At 64.6% G+C, this 15,144-nt stretch overlaps 2 protein-coding genes and 1 long non-coding RNA gene across 11 annotated transcripts; 2 read left to right on the top strand and 1 right to left on the bottom strand.

Annotated features, from left to right (window-relative positions):
• The first annotated feature begins 1,605 nt into the window (after nt 1–1,605).
• TNFRSF4 (TNF receptor superfamily member 4) lies at nt 1,606–7,484 on the top strand. Of its 3 annotated transcripts, XM_036882811.2 has the most exons (8): nt 1,609–2,110; nt 2,353–2,475; nt 2,903–3,004; nt 3,313–3,379; nt 3,784–3,980; nt 4,092–4,199; nt 4,290–4,375; nt 5,909–7,484. In XM_036882811.2, exons 1-7 carry the CDS (start codon nt 1,969–1,971, stop codon nt 4,358–4,360), a joined length of 810 nt encoding a protein of 269 aa, XP_036738706.2. In that variant the 5' UTR covers nt 1,609–1,968; the 3' UTR covers nt 4,361–4,375; nt 5,909–7,484. The 3 variants fall into 3 exon arrangements, with proteins under 3 accessions (XP_036738707.2, XP_036738706.2, XP_036738708.2); XM_036882813.2 differs by lacking the exon at nt 5,909–7,484 and having other exon boundaries at nt 4,290–5,890; XM_036882812.2 differs by lacking the exons at nt 3,784–3,980; nt 5,909–7,484 and having other exon boundaries at nt 1,606–2,110; nt 4,290–5,896.
• Nucleotides 7,485–8,557: 1,073 nt separating this feature from the next.
• Nucleotides 8,558–11,869, top strand: TNFRSF18 (TNF receptor superfamily member 18). Of its 6 annotated transcripts, none has more exons than XR_005024346.2 (5): nt 8,558–9,208; nt 10,011–10,130; nt 10,465–10,953; nt 11,150–11,310; nt 11,377–11,513. XR_005024346.2 is itself a non-coding variant. In XM_036882806.2 (5 exons), the coding sequence occupies exons 1-5, from the start codon at nt 9,052–9,054 to the stop codon at nt 11,499–11,501; spliced, it is 693 nt and encodes a 230-aa protein (XP_036738701.2). In that variant the 5' UTR covers nt 8,727–9,051; the 3' UTR covers nt 11,502–11,869. The 6 variants fall into 6 exon arrangements, 4 of the variants coding, with proteins under 4 accessions (XP_036738697.2, XP_036738699.2, XP_036738698.2 ...); XR_005024345.2 differs by having other exon boundaries at nt 11,108–11,310; XM_036882806.2 differs by having other exon boundaries at nt 8,727–9,208; nt 10,866–10,953; nt 11,108–11,310; nt 11,377–11,869.
• LOC118911112 (uncharacterized) lies at nt 10,760–14,850 on the bottom strand. Of its 2 annotated transcripts, XR_005024348.2 has the most exons (5): nt 13,806–14,850; nt 13,099–13,248; nt 12,247–12,890; nt 11,225–11,436; nt 10,760–11,139 (listed from the first exon to the last, which is right to left on the bottom strand). It is a non-coding gene; the product is annotated as an uncharacterized LOC118911112 (long non-coding RNA). The 2 variants fall into 2 exon arrangements; XR_005024347.2 differs by lacking the exon at nt 13,806–14,850 and having other exon boundaries at nt 13,099–13,585.
• Between the last annotated feature and the right edge of the window lie 294 nt (nt 14,851–15,144).

The raw sequence follows: 15,144 nt of genomic DNA, 5'->3' as shown, positions 1-15,144 counted from the left end.
GGGGGCTCTGGGGGGGGCAGCAGAAGTGCTGCCAGAGGGCACCAGACCCATGCAGCCCCTGGGGAGGGAGAGGGGCACCCTGAGTGGAGCACACCTTCCCACGGCCAGGGTACCTCGACTCTGAGGTCCCCAATTTTTCCACCATCAGTGGATGTCGGGCACTCACACTCGCACCAGGCTGCAAGCACCACCCGCTCCACCGAGCGGATCCCCTCACTTTGGAGGCTTGTGGGGGGCTGGCCCTGCTGTGGCCCCTGCCTGTTCTTGGCCCAGGCCTGGGGCCTCTGCCAGGCAGAGCTGAGGTGGAATTTCCCAGGTGGGCTGGAGGGACTCAGCCTTTCACCTGGGTTCCTCTTCAGAGGGGAATTTCCAGCGCCTCCCCACTCTTCTCCCTGTGGGAGGTGCTCTGCCTGAAGCGCAAATGTTCACCTTCGAATAGATAATCTGAGCATATGGGGAAGATTGTAAAGGACAGACAAGGTACAGCACTGCCTCCCCCGCCTCAGGGGCGCCCAGATAACTGAGCTTTATGTAAAGAAACACAGGTAACGTGCACACGTGTGCGTGTGTGTGCACGTGTGTGGGTGCACGTGCTCTGTCCTTAATGCACTCCAGTGGTCCAGCACACAGACTGCTTGGGGCGCCTGGTCCTGTGCGAGGACGCCCAGTGCTCCCGGGAGTCCCATGGGCCCGCCAGTCTTTTCTGTCCCCGTGGTGCGGCAGGAATGCCTGAGCCCCAGGGGGTATGGGGTGGGGCTGGGGCCGAGCAGAGACATCAGCACCTGACTGATGGTTTGTCCCCACAGACTTCTCCAAACACATGCCAGGTGCTCATGGAAGCAGGCGCCTGGGGCCAGGGACACAGGTAACACACAGGCGCCTGCACAGCCGCACGTGTTGAGTGGCTTGGGCAGTGGCTGGATGACAGTCTGCCCTGTCCCGAGCTTGGGACGAAAGGAGGGCTGGCTTCCTGGCCCTGTGCGTCTGCCGGGGCCTTCCCTCCGCGTGCGCCTGGGGTCTCTGCCACTTCTCATGAAGGGACAGAATCAGCTTCAAAGTCCCTGTCTCCCAAGTAGGGCCACGGCAGGGGTCAGGGCTTTGACATGAATCTGGGGACACAGTTCAGTCCCAAGCCCTGCCATGCTCAGGCATACGCTCCGGTCCCTGCACGTGCACTCAGCGCCCTCACTGTGGCCACCGGCCCTGGGACATCTGGCCCATCACAGCCACTGGACACTGCACTGGACACTTGGACTGGTGACCACACACTGGAGCCTGGGCGCCACCATTCCTCTGCACCTGATGTCCACGAGAAGGTCCAGGCTGTGAGGGGGCCTGTCTTCTGAACCAATGTGTTGCCTCAGTTCACCCACATGCTCCGGGCACCCTTTTGCTGAGGAGCTGAGGATTGGCATTAGTGGGGCCTGCAGGGGTAGCCATCCTCTCCTATTGGGCCTGTCCTGTGCGGGGAGGGTGGGTGCCCAGAGAGGGTGAATCATGTGGAGGGGTCCTGAGACCACCCTGGTCCAGGCTGGGCAGGGCAGGGGGGCAACTAGGGTGCCTGGCCAGTGGGGCCCCACCTCCCCAGCCGATGGGGGTGGGAGGGTCCAGGGTGGGGGTGCAGGGCAGACGGGCTGGGAGCCTGGCCCAGCTGTGGCGGGGCTGGGCACCACAGTCCTCCCTTGCCCCAGGGTCTGCACACCGTGGGAGGGGTCTAGCTTGGTGCCTGGGAGCTGGCTGAGGTCAGTGGCATTGCTGAGAGGCTGGGGGCCCTGGGCAGAAGAAAAGCCCCCAGCCTGGAGGGGTCCTGCCCAGACAACCTGCCTTCCTGCCACCAGCCCAGGTCGGGGTCACCAGCCCTACCTGGGGCCTCTTTCCTCCTCCCCCCTCCCCCCCTCCCCCGCAGCCCTTATAGCCACATCCTGCAAGGAAAAACCCCAGACTCCTGCGCCGCCAGTGGAGACGAGGATGTGTGTGGGGGCTCGGTGGCCCAGGGCGCCCCACTCAGCCCTCCTGCTCCTGGGACTTGTGCTGGGCGCCGCGGCCCGGCTCAGCTGTGGTGGGAACACCTACCCTGAAGGCAACAGGTGCTGTAACGAGTGCCTGGCAGGTGAGTGGCTGGGCCAGAGCTGGGGAGGAGTGGCTGCAGAGACATGGGGCTGGGGGCCGGGCACAGAGGGACGGGGCCATGCAGATGGACATGGGGACACAGATGGGGTTTACAGGGCACAGGTGTGAGGCAGTGGACTCAGGATAACAGGGTGGGTGGCCTGGAGCCAGCGGGCCAGCCCGAGGCCAGGTGTGGAGGGTGGTGGCCGGGCCATGCTGAGGGCCGCCTGCGTCCTGCCACAGGCTACGGAATGGAGAGTCGCTGCAGCGGCCACAGCGACACAGTGTGCAGCCCTTGTGAGTCTGGCTTCTACAACGAGGCGCCCAACTACGAGGCCTGCAAGCCGTGCACGCAGTGCAACCAGAGTGAGCCCTCCTGCCTGGCACCCATGGGCATGGGAGGCCGCGGGCCTTCACCACAGAGCAAACCCCAAACCACAGAGGGGCCTGCTCCGCCCAGGGGTCCTGCGAGGAGCAGATGCACCCCTGGAGCCGCCGCCTCCTCCCAGGGGTGCCGGGGCCACGTGGAGTCGGGTGGAGCATGTGCAGGCCACGTGGCCATGGGGGGCAGACCAGGGAGCTGAAGGCCAGGAGGGTCTTGCTGCAGGTTGGCGGGGAGCCTCCCTGGGCCGTGTGGCCAGGAGAAACATGGGGTCCAGGGATCGGAGAGAACCGGGAGCCACTGGGCTGCAAGGCGGTGGCTGGCCTGTGGGAGGAAGCTTGGCCTGGGTCCTCCAGCCTGCTCTGAAGCCCCCGCCTCCCAGCAAACTGTGCCCACCCCCCTGACCCCCAGAAAGTGGGAGCGAGCCCCAGCAGAGATGCACAGCCACGCGGGACACCGTCTGCCGCTGCAGGCCGGGCACCCAGCCCCAGGATGGCTACAAGCGTGGAGTGGGTGAGTGCGCGGGGTGCAGGGCAGTGTGTGCACCAGGGGCCCGGGGCCTTGGGAACCAGGTGAAAGAAGCACCTTGCCCACATCACAAGCTGTCACCCCTCCCACCCCCAAGACTGGGCCAAGTGCCCCTCCCCCAAACAGGTGGTGCCACGGTGGGGAGGAGGCTCTCAGGTCAGGGCGAGTGGGCGGGATGTGCAGGCGGGGCTTTGGGAAGCTGTGGGGGGTGCGCCTGGTCCTCCACAGCTGCAGCCCTCAGGACCCGCGGCGGCAGCAGATGGGCTGAGCCTGCCCCGCTACCTCTGTTGCAGACTGTGCCCCGTGCCCCCCAGGACACTTCTCCCCAGGCAACAACCAGGCCTGCAGGCCCTGGACCAAGTGAGTCCCAGGCTAGAGGGGCTGGCACTGGGGTCCTGGGAGCAGCACACTGGCCTCTGCCCCCCACAGTGGCCCTGACCTCCCCACTCAGCCTGGGCCCAGCCTCCTCCCACTGGCCTTCCTGCTGGGCCAGAGTGGAGTCTGTGAGCCCCCAGCCCGAAGGTGTGTGAGCCCCTCACTCGTCCAGGCGGGAGGCCCTGTCCCTGGAGGGCTTACATTGTGAGGGTGCAGGTAGACCAGAAGGAGCCTGTGTGGGGCGCAGCACGACCAGGGGAGTGGCAGGAGGCCACAGGGGTCCTGCCTAGGCTGAGGTTCCTGGGCGGGCCTGGGCTGAATTCCCACGCATTGACCACCGAGAGGGGAGGAGTGGGGGCTCCGGCCTGACCAGCACCTCTGCCCGTCAGCTGCACCTTGGCAGGAAAGCGCACACTGAGGCCAGCCAACGGGAGTTCCGACACCGTCTGTGAGGACAGGACCCCCCCAGACACACCGTCCCGGGAGACCCAGGGCCCCCCAGACTGGCACCCCACCACCCAGCCCACTGCTGCCTGGCCCAGGGCCTCCTGGGAGCCCTCCACACCCCCCACAGAGCCCCCCAGGGGTAAGGGGACCTCGCCAACCCAGAATGGGGCTGGGTGTGGGAGGAAGGACCTGCCTTGCCTCGCTGGGGCCCTCCTGGGCAGACCCCCCTCACAGGCCTGCCTCCCCACAGGTCCCCAGCTGGCCACCATCCTGGGCCTGGGCCTGGGCCTGCTTGCTCCTGTGGCCACAGCTCTGGCTCTGCTCCTGCACCACAGGGCCTGGCGGCTGCCACCCAAAGGTGAGTGCCCATCTGAGCTCAGTTCAGGCTCCTCCCGGAGGGGTGAGACCCCTTCCTGCCTGCCATCCCTCACTCTTTCCTCTTTTCCAGGGGGAAACAGCTTCCGGACCCCCATCCAAGAGGAGCAGGCCGATGCCAACTCCACGCTGGCCAAGATCTGAGCAGCGACTGCTGGGGTGAGAGCCGGTGCCAGGGGCCCAAACAGTCTGCCTGACCTCGAGGGGCAGTGGCATCCCCAGGCACAGACCACCAGATCCCGTCACCATCACCCCATTACCCTGTGTCACATCACCCCATCACACCTCCACTGTCTCACCCTAGTCACCCCATCACCCATCGCTCCCCATCCTGCTGCCCACTGCCCGCCCTGCACCGTTTTAGGTGCTCCTGGGCTGGCTCCTGGGCTCTGCTATGTATGCCATGCATACCCGTGCCCAGGGTGGCACCCCTCTTCCCAATAAACGATGTTGGCACACATGGGTCTCTGACTGGCACCAGTGGGCTGGGGGCTGTGCACCTCTGACTAGGGCAGGCTGTGGGTTAGGGGCCTCAAGCAGACCACGCCAGACCCCCGGGCCACTGTCCTGCCCCAGTCTCTGGGCCCATCCCAGTACCTGCCAGTGGGTGGGGCCAGAATTACTATCCTGGGAGGTTCAGTGATGGGGGCCTGCTGGGCAAGTCCCGGAGCTGCTGCTGCGGTGAGACCCCAAACCCAGGTGGGAGGCCTGAGGGTGGGGCCGGGGCTCCTGGGCCAGAACACTTGAGGGGGGCTTTTGGGTCATTGCCCTTCTTCCTTCTTCTGGCCCCTCAAACCCCATGTCCTGTGAGAGCTACTGCGTGGTGAACCCCAGGAATGCCCACCGATGCCCGCAGGCCCCCCGAGGCACCCGAGGCCAGCTGGGTGCCTTCTGGTCTCTGAATGGGCAAACCTGGTGTCTCCAGGTGTGAATGAAAACAGGCAGCTCCGAGTAAAAGGCCCTGAGACAGAAAGACCCAGCCGCTGTGGGCACTGGGCAAGTGCCTCCTGAGCTGGCCAAGCAGGGGCAGGTCTTCAGCCCCCAGGCTGATCCTGCTGGGCATCATGCCCACTGGCAGGTGCCCAGCACCACTGCTGCGGCCCTGCAGGCCAGGCGCTCTGACCCTCTGTGCAGTGTGGAGGCTCCCGGTCTGTATGGCAGAGCCTCAGCGCCTCCCCACCCCGCCTTAGTCCTTGGGCAGCTTTGTCCCCAGAGTCACTGGATGCCCGTCCGTCCCCCATGCGGACCCCGATCCCACTGCTGGCCCGTCTGGTGAGCGTGCGCTCCTGGGTCCCTGCGAGCTGCTGGCGTGGGCTCATCAGTGAGCACGACAGGGCAATCCTGCGCTTGGGTCGGGCAGCAAATTGGCACCCCGGGTCTGGGGCCGATGCTCCCCAGGACAGCCTGGAGAGGCCGTGGACCTGATAGAGGGGCCATGAGGGTGGGCAGGGGAGGAGGGGCCAGTCCTTGGGGCCTGGAAAGTCGAAGGTCATGGGGAAGGGCTTCCTTCCCAAACCTCCAGCTGTTCCCCTGGCCAGGACACCCCCTGCCCCTGCCCTGTGGTCCGTCTCTGCCATTGGATGGAGGAAATTGGTCACCTCTTTGCTTCCACACTGCCCCTTAAGCACACTCCCCATCCCTCTTGCCCCGTGTCCATCTCTGCTGAAAAATCCCAAACTTTCTCCACTCCAGGCCCTGCCTGAGCCCAGACCTGGGTGTTGAGCTGAACCGCCCCTGGGCCCATGGGTGCTTGATGGTGTGCCCACACCGGCCCTTCCAGGACCCTGTCAGACCCTCATCTCCATGGATTCCCCGCTGGTTTACCGCCTGGACCCTGGCCCCACCCCTGCCTGCACATGCGTTACTTGTGTGAGCTGTGATAAAGGATGCAAAGACACCCGCTCATAAAACCCTGGGAAATACCGAAAAGCAGATAAAAATCACCCCTCGCGCCCTGCCTGGTACAGAAATTCTGCCCTTCCACGCAGCCTGTGGCCTCCCCGGAAGGGGCCTTCCGGCGCGGCAGGGCAGGAAGGCAGGCGTGGGCCCTGACGCTGCTGCCGTCACTCCTGCCTTTTGAGGGCTTTACTCACAAGCCACCCTCCCCATGGCCCTGTGACTTGCGTGCCACCGTGGGTGGCAGGATGGAGGGGCCAGCTTCTCCCACCCCAGAACCCCTCCAGGGCACATCTTCCTGGAATTCTCCCAGCCAGCCCGGCTGCCTTCCCTGCCACCTTTGACCACACCCCTCCCCAAACCGATTCCAGAAGGTTCTGACTCTGTCCCTGCTTCCAGAAGGAGCAACTGACATGGGCCATGATCAGACAAACACCATTGTAGGGGATTTATCGAATTTATTGGGCCCACAGTGTATGGGTGCTTCTCAGAATCAGGGTGACCCTGTGTGGGCACAGACCCATCCTTTCAGGCCTGCAGTGACAGAAGGCCCAGAACTGCACAGCACCTTACCTGGCATCCAGGTACGGCCAGACAGGCCCCCCCTTTCTGTCCCAGTGTCCAGACCCCTTCCCATGGAGGAGCAGAACGGAGACCTCGGGTGCCTTCCCCAGACCCGAGAGCTTCACCTGACTCCCCAGGTCCCTGGTAGCCGGGAGTCCTAGCTGCCCGAGCACCCCCCACCCTTTCCTACTGGCCTGTGTGCTTCTCAGAAGAAGAGGACTTGAGAACAACAGTTGAGTCACAAGCTGCCAATTCCTGCCTTTACCCTTCAGAATAAGCCCACTGCCCAGTCAGTGAGGTGGTGGCCGCAGGCCTCCTGGGTCTGTCCACATCACAGCCATTGCAGCACCAGCTCGTGGACACTCATGGCCACATTCCTGAGACACCACTGCCCACTCCCCGCCTCCCTGAATTCTCAGGAGTCTTCACCAGTTTCCCCTGCGCCAAACTTCAATTGCAGGGTTGGGAAATAAGGCCAAGCAATCTAGGGAGGCTTACTTGGGGAGGCAGGGCCCCAGAGCCCCTTGGCGCCACCTGAGGAGATTGAGCCTTAGACAAGGGACCATCTCACAGTGAATCCAGGGCTGAGTTCTCTGCTCCGGAGCTTTGTGAGGGGCTGGCCCCCCAACACCCTCTGGACAGCTGGGCTTGTCGTGGGAGGTCGGAGGCGGAACTGGCTGGGCATTCAGGCCTGCCACCTGGCCAGCGCCCCCTCCCAAGTCCTGAGGAGCAGTCGGCTGGGCGCAAGGGGGCTTCCCTGGGGCTCTGGACCGTGGGTAGGGCGTCTGCCCTGCTGCAACCTGCAAGTGTGTGTGCCTGATTATCCAAGTGGAGGGGACTGACCCAGGAAGCGGGTGCTCCTCCCCATTCCCAGATGGGCTCCCAGGCTGCTCAGTGCCCGGATCCCTGAGGATCGGTGGGCAGGGCCACCTCGTGGACAGGCGTGGGGGGAACGGGGTCTGGAGGCTTCAAAGAGCACGACATCATCCCACCACCCCTGGTGGTGAGAGATTTTTTTTTTATTAAGGTATTATTGATATACACTCTTATGTAGGTTTCACATGAAAAAACAATGTGGTCACTACATTCACCCAGCTCAGTCTGTTTTTGTTTTCATGAGTCTAAAGTTCTTCAAGATCATTAGTCAGACATCACATAGACTCTGAGATGAAAGAAATTTGAAATGTAAAGAATTTACACAAATCATGAATGAAAAGAGGTAAACATTTTGCTATATACAAAATTAAAAGATAAATGACAAATAGGTTTTTTTCTGATGTTTTTCTCATGAAAAGATTGAGTTACGGAGATCTGTAAAGAATACCACAGAGGTGGGGTGCCTCCTCATATCATACGTGTGGGTGCACAGCAGCGGCAGCCCCTCAGCACTCACCTCGGTGGTGGCCGGGCTTCTCCACTGTGAAGAGGATTTTTCACTGCCCCTACCCTGTTCTTTGGAAGCCAGTTACCAGAGCCAGCTCATCTTCCAAGTGATGAGGCAGGATTAAGCTTCACCTGTCAGAGAAGATCTTTAAGAGACCATGGAGCTCTCCATCCCGCCCGGAAGCTGCAGGTGGTATGGGGTGCAGCGAAGGGGCAGTCCCAGGCCAGCTCCATCCTTGGGGGGGGGGCCCTGCACCAGACCCTGTGGACACTGCCAACTTGTGATGACTCAGGGTGCTGCCTGCCACCCCTGCAGACCCGGGACTGGAAATGAGGGCTGTGCCCAGCGTCCCCCCACAACACGCTCTGTGAGGGTGTATCTAGCTCCGGACAGGAGTTTCTGGGCCAAAGGGGCCCCCATACGTGGCCTCCTTGACTTCCGCGGTGCGCCCCGCCAGCTTCAGCCTGCGCTTTGGGACCCTGTCCCTTTGAGGTCCTGCAGGGCTCCACTGACTTTTTAAAAGTTACAGGCTTTATTTAGAGCAGTTTTAGGTTCACAGCAAAATGGAGAGGAACGTACAGGGATACCCCACGGCTCCCTCCCCGGCGGGCCCGCTCCCCCGCGCCCACCCTCTCGCCTGCGCCCCCTGCGCCCCCTTCCTCCCCCACACCGCGTCCCCTCCTCGCACAGCGGTGCATTTGGTACGGCGGGCTGCCATCACCACCCTGACCGTCACCCGAGCTGTGCGTTCTGCGGTTTGGACAGAGTGTAAAGACAGGGCCCGCCACTGCCACACAGAGCTGCTCCGCCCGCAGACCCTCTGCCCGCCGCCCGTCCCCGATTCGGTTGCTGGGTTGGGCTCCTCTTTAAACCGAGCGGCTTCTCCCGCTCACCGAGGCGCGGCGGGGGCGCGGCGGGGTCTGGGCGTGGCCGGCTGGGGGCGTGGCCGAGGCCCCCTAAAATCCCCGCGCTCCCTCCGGCGCTGGGGGCCATGCGGACGAGGGGCGCGCAGCTGACTCTGCGTGGCGTCGCCCTGCTGTGCGCCCTCGGCCTGGGCCAGAGCTGCTCCGGGGCTCCGCTCTGCGGCCCCGGCCTCCTCCTGCTCGGGACGGGCACGGATGCGCGCTGCTGCCGCTCGTGCGCCTCGGGTAAGGCGCGGCGCACAGAGTGGGGCAGCGGCTCAGACCCCGGCAGGGCGGCGGGCAAACTTTCCGGCTCCAGAGCTCTGGATCCCGGGGCGATCCCGGAGAGGCAGAGGCGGGCCCAGCTCAGGCCAGTGGCCCAGAGAGGGGCAGGGGAGACGGGTGCAGAGCCTTCCTGAGACGGTCTGGGGTCCGGAGGTGCTGGAGGGCGGCCCCGGTTCCCCTGAGTGGGTAGTGAGCCCCTGGCCATCAAGCAGGCCACCCCAGCTAGTGTTCACAGCCCCCCACCCCTGACTCCAAGCAGATGGAATGTGCCAGTCTGGGGACAAACACTGCAGGGAGCCTCCCCCAGCGTCACCCTGCTGGGATCTGGGGGACGGTAAGGGGGGCTCAGTGTGGTAGATGCGGTGCCCAGGCTGCCTTGGGGGTGCTGGCAGCTGTAGGCAGTGCGGGATGGAAAGGGGAGGGGCGTGGGTCCCCGGGCGACTGCCTTGTCCAGCAGGGACAGCTTCTGGCAGCGTGCCGCGTCCAGCCACCGTGGTCGGGAGCAGCCTCAGGGCAGTAAGGGGAATGAGCACAGCCAGGCCATGTGGGCAGAAGAGCTGGGCACCCATGGAGGAGGGACACCACTGGGCGCAGCCAGGGCCCCAGCTCCCAGACAGGCTCTCTCTGGCTCCTGGAGCAGCCTGAGGGTGGGGGCCAGGGGCTGCCCTGCCCTGACAGACCTGCTCCCTTGGACGGCTGTGGGAGCCTGGGGAGGCAGGGGCTCCTGCCAGCTGCTGAGAAGGCTGGCTTGTCTCCTGTCCAGCCGAAGTCTGTCCTGAGCAGAGCTGCGTGTGTGTGCGACCCGAGTACCACTGTGGAGACCCGCAGTGCCAGGTCTGCAAGCACCACCCATGCCCACCTGGCCAGGGGGTTCGGCCTCAAGGTAAATCGCTGGTGCCTGTGCAGGAGCTGGCCAGGGTGTTTGGGGACCCAGTGAGAGCTCACAGGAGCAGATGTGCAGCAAGGGGCAGGAGGGTGTGGAGGGAAGTGCAAGGCAGGGACATGCAGACATGTCCTCTGGGCGGACAGTCCCCTGTGTCCTGGGCCAACCCCTTTTCTGGACAGAGCCTCTCAGCCTCCTTTGCTTGTTTCCTGGTGGGAGTAGCCTGGCTGAGTACCAGGGGGCTGGGAGGAGTGCTGACTGGGGGCATGTGTGAGGTTGGACCTGGGGGGAATCTAGTGTCCACAGGGGTGCCAGCCTCACCCCCTCTCCCCAGGACCCTCACTGGCCTCCTGCCCTCAGCCCAGTGGACCAAGTGTAAGGCCCGACCTGGTCTTGCCCCACTGCCACCTGCTCCCGGCACCCCCAGAACCTCCAGCCTGCAGCAGGCGGCCTCTCCGCTCCCCTCCCCTCCCCTCTGCCACACTCCTGCTCTCCTGCCCCCACCCCCCATCCGCATCTGTCCAGGGAGCCTCCGCTCAACCCAGGCACCCGCAGACGCCAGCCCTAGGCGGGGCCCACAGGGCGCTGGTGCACCCCAGGTCCAGGTCCTGGGGCATCAGAGACCTCTGTCAAGCGGATGAGGTGTGTGTGGTCATTCTCCGGCGGGCCTGGGCCCCAGATGGCCCCCACTGCACCCCCAGCCACCCCGCAGCCTGTCTGCCTGTCTGTCTCCAGGGAAGTTCAGTTTCGGCTTCGAGTGTGTGGACTGTGCCACAGGGACCTTCTCTGAGGGCCACGAAGGCCGCTGCAAACCTTGGGCAGAGTGAGTCCTGGGCCCTCCAGGGGGCTGGGCTGTTCAGGGCAGGGCCTCTCCTGACCCTTCTGGTATGGCGCCCCCAGACAGCTGGGGGAGAGCGGCTGTGTGCAGGGCCTGCTTGGAGGGTGGGGCTGACCTGGCTCCGTGTCTTGTGTCCCAGCTGCTCCCGCTTTGGGTTCCCCACCATGTTCCCTGGGAACAGGACGCACAATGCCGTGTGCAGCCCGGGGCTGACGCCCGCCGAGCCTCGCGGCCTGCTGGCCGTCGTGCTGCTCACCATGGTGGCCTGCGTCCTGGTTCTGACCGCCACCCAGCTTGGCCTGCACATCTGGCAGCTGAAGAGGCCGCAAGCATGGCCTCCAGGTCAGTTGAGCCCTGGGGTGGGGGCGCCGGCCCCCAGCCTGCCTGCTGACTGCAGCCCCTCCGCAGAGGTCCAGCTGCTCCCGGAGGCACCGCCGGCGGCCGAGGACGCCTGCAGCTGCCAGTTCCCTGAGGAAGAGCGAGGGGAGCGACTGTCAGAGGACAAGGGCCGGCGGGGGCACCTGTGGGCGTGAGGCCTGGCGGTCCCCTGCCAGACGGCCGAGGCAGACCCTCCTGTGAGCTCCTGCAGAGCCTACCTTTGGGAGCAAGGGCTCGGCGCCCTGCTGCAGGGCCCCACCTCTGGGCCCGGCCCTGCTTCCCTCAATGGTGGAAGTGGGTGGGGGGTGGTGACAGTGATGGGCCCCCCAGAAAAGAAGGAGAGGCAGCAGCTGTGGCCGCACCCAGTGGGAGGCAGACACGACTGCGGCCGCCTCCCCACCTCGAGGGCCCTGTGGGGTGAGGTCTGTGGGCCCTGGACCCCAGAGCAGGAGCTGCGCCCACGGTGCGCCGAGTCCAGCACAGGACTGGCTGCGGGCGGCACTCAATAAACACTTGTCTCTGAGCCGAGTAGATGCGTGCTGGGGGACAGGGAGGTGTGACGCGGACTCCGGGGCCTCCCCCCTCCAGGGCCCACAGCCTCTCCTGCCCTGGTTGGGAGTGGGCAGCACAGACATCAGGGCCAGTCCAGCCCAGTCCTGAACAAGTGCTCAGCAGACACCACAGGGCTTGGAAGGCGTCCCGGACGAGGGGCACCGTGCTGGACCCCTGCCCCCTGTGCCCCTGTGCTGCCCTACGCAGCCCCCTGCCCCTGGAAGTCTACGGGGCACACACCTGGGACAGCTGGGTCCAGGGCCTGTGTCTGGCCTCTGGGTCACTGCTGCTCTGGACTCTGGGTTCTGGGCTGGCTGCAGAGCCTGCTGGCCCCTGCGGGGTACCCACCCTAGTGTCACTCAGGCCGCAGTCCCGGGGAAGGCCAGTCTCTATACCCAGCACTTCCTGGTGGTGGGAGACAGCCTCTGAATGGTCCGCTCTTAGCCCCCACCTCTCTCCAAGCTCGCCCCCCCTCCCTCAGGGCGTGGTTCTTGGGTCCTGCCCAGTGGAGGTGAGCAGCGGGCTCCCAGCCTCCTGGCAGGGCTGGCACCCAGGGCTATGCAGGGCAGGCAGGTGGGCCTGTGGAGACATGTCTCAGCAGCAGCGGCCTCCGGGTGCTAGCATACCTGGCGTCCCTCCTGCAGCCCCAGTGCCGGAGTGCCCATGCACCCTCCCACCTGCATGCGGCCCTGGAGAGCCCCCGAGTTGACTCATTGATCTTCACTGCCACCCAGTCCCGATGGGCAGTCTGGCCAACCCCCTACCTGGCCCCACTTGGGAAGGCCGGCTCTCCTTGGGACTTGTTCTCACCTGGGTCACCTGACTGCCCCACCCCCACAGGCTGGGCACATGGGGTGCTCACAGCTGCCTTGGTGGGACTGGGAGTCAGGTCCGTGGGCCTTCGCCGCCCACGCTCAGGTCCCAAGGGGCCTTGTGACTCAGTGTTGATTCAGCGTGGAAACTCCTCGTGGGTGGACCGTCGGGTGACAGCACTGGGAAAGTCAGCGTGGGGGTGGGGGATTCCAAGGCCGGGTGGGCAGGACAGGGACAGTGCCCAGCTCTGCCTGCTTCTGCACTTCCCCCTCCTTCCCAGGCAGCCTCTGTGGTGCCCCTGGAACCCCAGGATTTGCCAGCTTGGCCCGGCCCTGGTGTCCCAGCTCAGAGGGCACAGAGTAGGGAAGGGGGTACACAGGGGCTCACCTCTGGGATTCCTGAGAGCTCAGGTGCACAGGGCGGGTGTGGGGCTGCGGGCACAAGACCTGCGGCCGGAGGGCCAGGTGGAGACCCCAGGGTGCGGGAGTGCAGAGGCTGCCGCCACAGGTTTTAGACGGGAGGCCTGAGCAAGCCCAGCTGGGAGGAGAGAGACGGGTGGGCATGGGAAGAGGCAGGGGCTGGCACTGCTGGGAGGACCCAGCCCCCACCCTCAGCCCAGCTTCCTGGGCCCACCTGCAGAGCCTGGCGGCCAGGCCTGACCTCCGGGCCACCAAGCCCTGAGGGGGAACCCAAGGTGAGACTCTGCCCAGGCCTGCTCAGGACCCTTGCTGCTCCCTGTGGAAACCCCACCCCAGAGAGGCGCTCCATCTGTTCCGGAAAACCACAGTGCCGCCCCCTGGGGTTGGAGTCCACCGCATCTGTGCAACCTCAGATAAGGGCCCACAGGCCACCCTGTTCCCAGAAGGGCTTCCGGCCACAGCAGCTCCCCACCCAGCCCCCACCCCCTCACCTTGCTCGAGGGGGCCCCTGCCCCTCCCTGTACTGAGATCTGGACTCAGCCAGTGTGGGACCCTCCAGCTGGACAGACACACTGTGGTGGGGCAGGGCAGGGGCTCATCCTAGACAGAACTGGCCACCAGCCCTTCCACGCTTGCCCCGAGGCAGCTGCAGGGGACTGTCCAGGGCAGGCACACCCGCTGAGTAGATAGGTCCATGATGCCAGTCCACCAGGGGCTTGACCAGGGCCTGGGGCCGTCACTCCTGCCCCCAGTCCCTAGCCACCTGGTTTCCTGGACATTCAGGACACAGACGCGCCTCTCCATTCTGAGCTGAGCTCTGAGGTCAGGAAGGGGTTTTCCTTTTGGCTGGCCCCTGAGGTGTTTGTCAGGGCCCTGGACCCCAACAGGTAGCTGTGCCCAGGCTGGTCATTTCCAGGAAGCTTCAGGAATCGAGGTGCTTTCCCGAGAAGGTGATTCAGCTTGGGGTTACCCCAGACCCTTTCTCAGATACGTCCTTGGGGAGGGGCTGACAGGGATGTCCTCAAGTCCTGGGGCTCTTCGACTGGCTGCTCAGACCCAGTGGGTGCCAGGGGAGGGTCTGTGCTGGGCAGCTCTCAGGACGGAGGCTGCAGGGATGCTGGGGGTCCATGGGTGGGGCTGGGTTGGAACCAAGGGCAGCTTGAACCCAAACCTTCTGCAGGTAGGAGGCCGTGCTTGAGTTCCCGCCCACCAGCAGGACCCGCCAGCATGCCCCCGGAGGAGGGTGTGCTGGGGGGACACTCAGCCTCCGGAACCTAAATTCACTGAGGACCAGAAACTGCCCTGCAGTGCTGGGCCCCAGGGAAGCCACCCCAGCCCCTGCTGAGGCTGCCTCCTCCAGCCTGTGGGGTCCTGACCTCCTCTGCTGTGTCTGCTGCCCAGAATATCATTTGCATATTGTGGCACTCCTTGCACTTCCAGATACCCAGGTGCTCCAGGGCCCAGGTACACCAGGTGCCCCAGGTGTTCAGGGTCTTTCAGATGCTCAGGTTCCCTGTAGCCTACAGCACCCCAGGCTCTGCCTTCTGCATGTCTGTCCCTGGTGATCCCTACAGTTCTGGTGAGTTCAGAGCCCCATGTGAGCTGGGTGGGGCCCGGAGAGGATCCAGATAGGTGCAGGGGTGTGGGAAGAACAGCAGTGGTTCTCAGGAAACCTCATTTACTGATATTCAGGCTCTCAGAGGGCACCAGGGACCCAAGAGCAACAGATAGCCCAGGCCTTTTGGGGGAGCCCTGGGCTGGGGGTCCAGTCAGGACAGGGCAGGCCAGGTCAGTGTCACTTCTCATCACATCACAGGTCTGCATGGCTCACTGCACCCACTCAGGGCCCAGGGAAGTGGGGAAGGCATCTCCCTTAGGCCTCAGGTCACCTGCAAATGCCACACTGACAGGCTGGCTGAGCTTGGGGGACATCAGGAACCAGGAGACAGTATGTGGGGCAAAGCTGTGGCAGGGTAGGTGGGTGGGATGTGAGGAGACGCCTGTGAGCTGTGGT

Source organism: Manis pentadactyla, chromosome 4, assembly GCF_030020395.1.
Source record: "Manis pentadactyla isolate mManPen7 chromosome 4, mManPen7.hap1, whole genome shotgun sequence".
Lineage (NCBI taxonomy): Eukaryota > Metazoa > Chordata > Mammalia > Pholidota > Manidae > Manis > Manis pentadactyla.
This window is presented reverse-complemented; position numbering and strand designations above follow the sequence as displayed.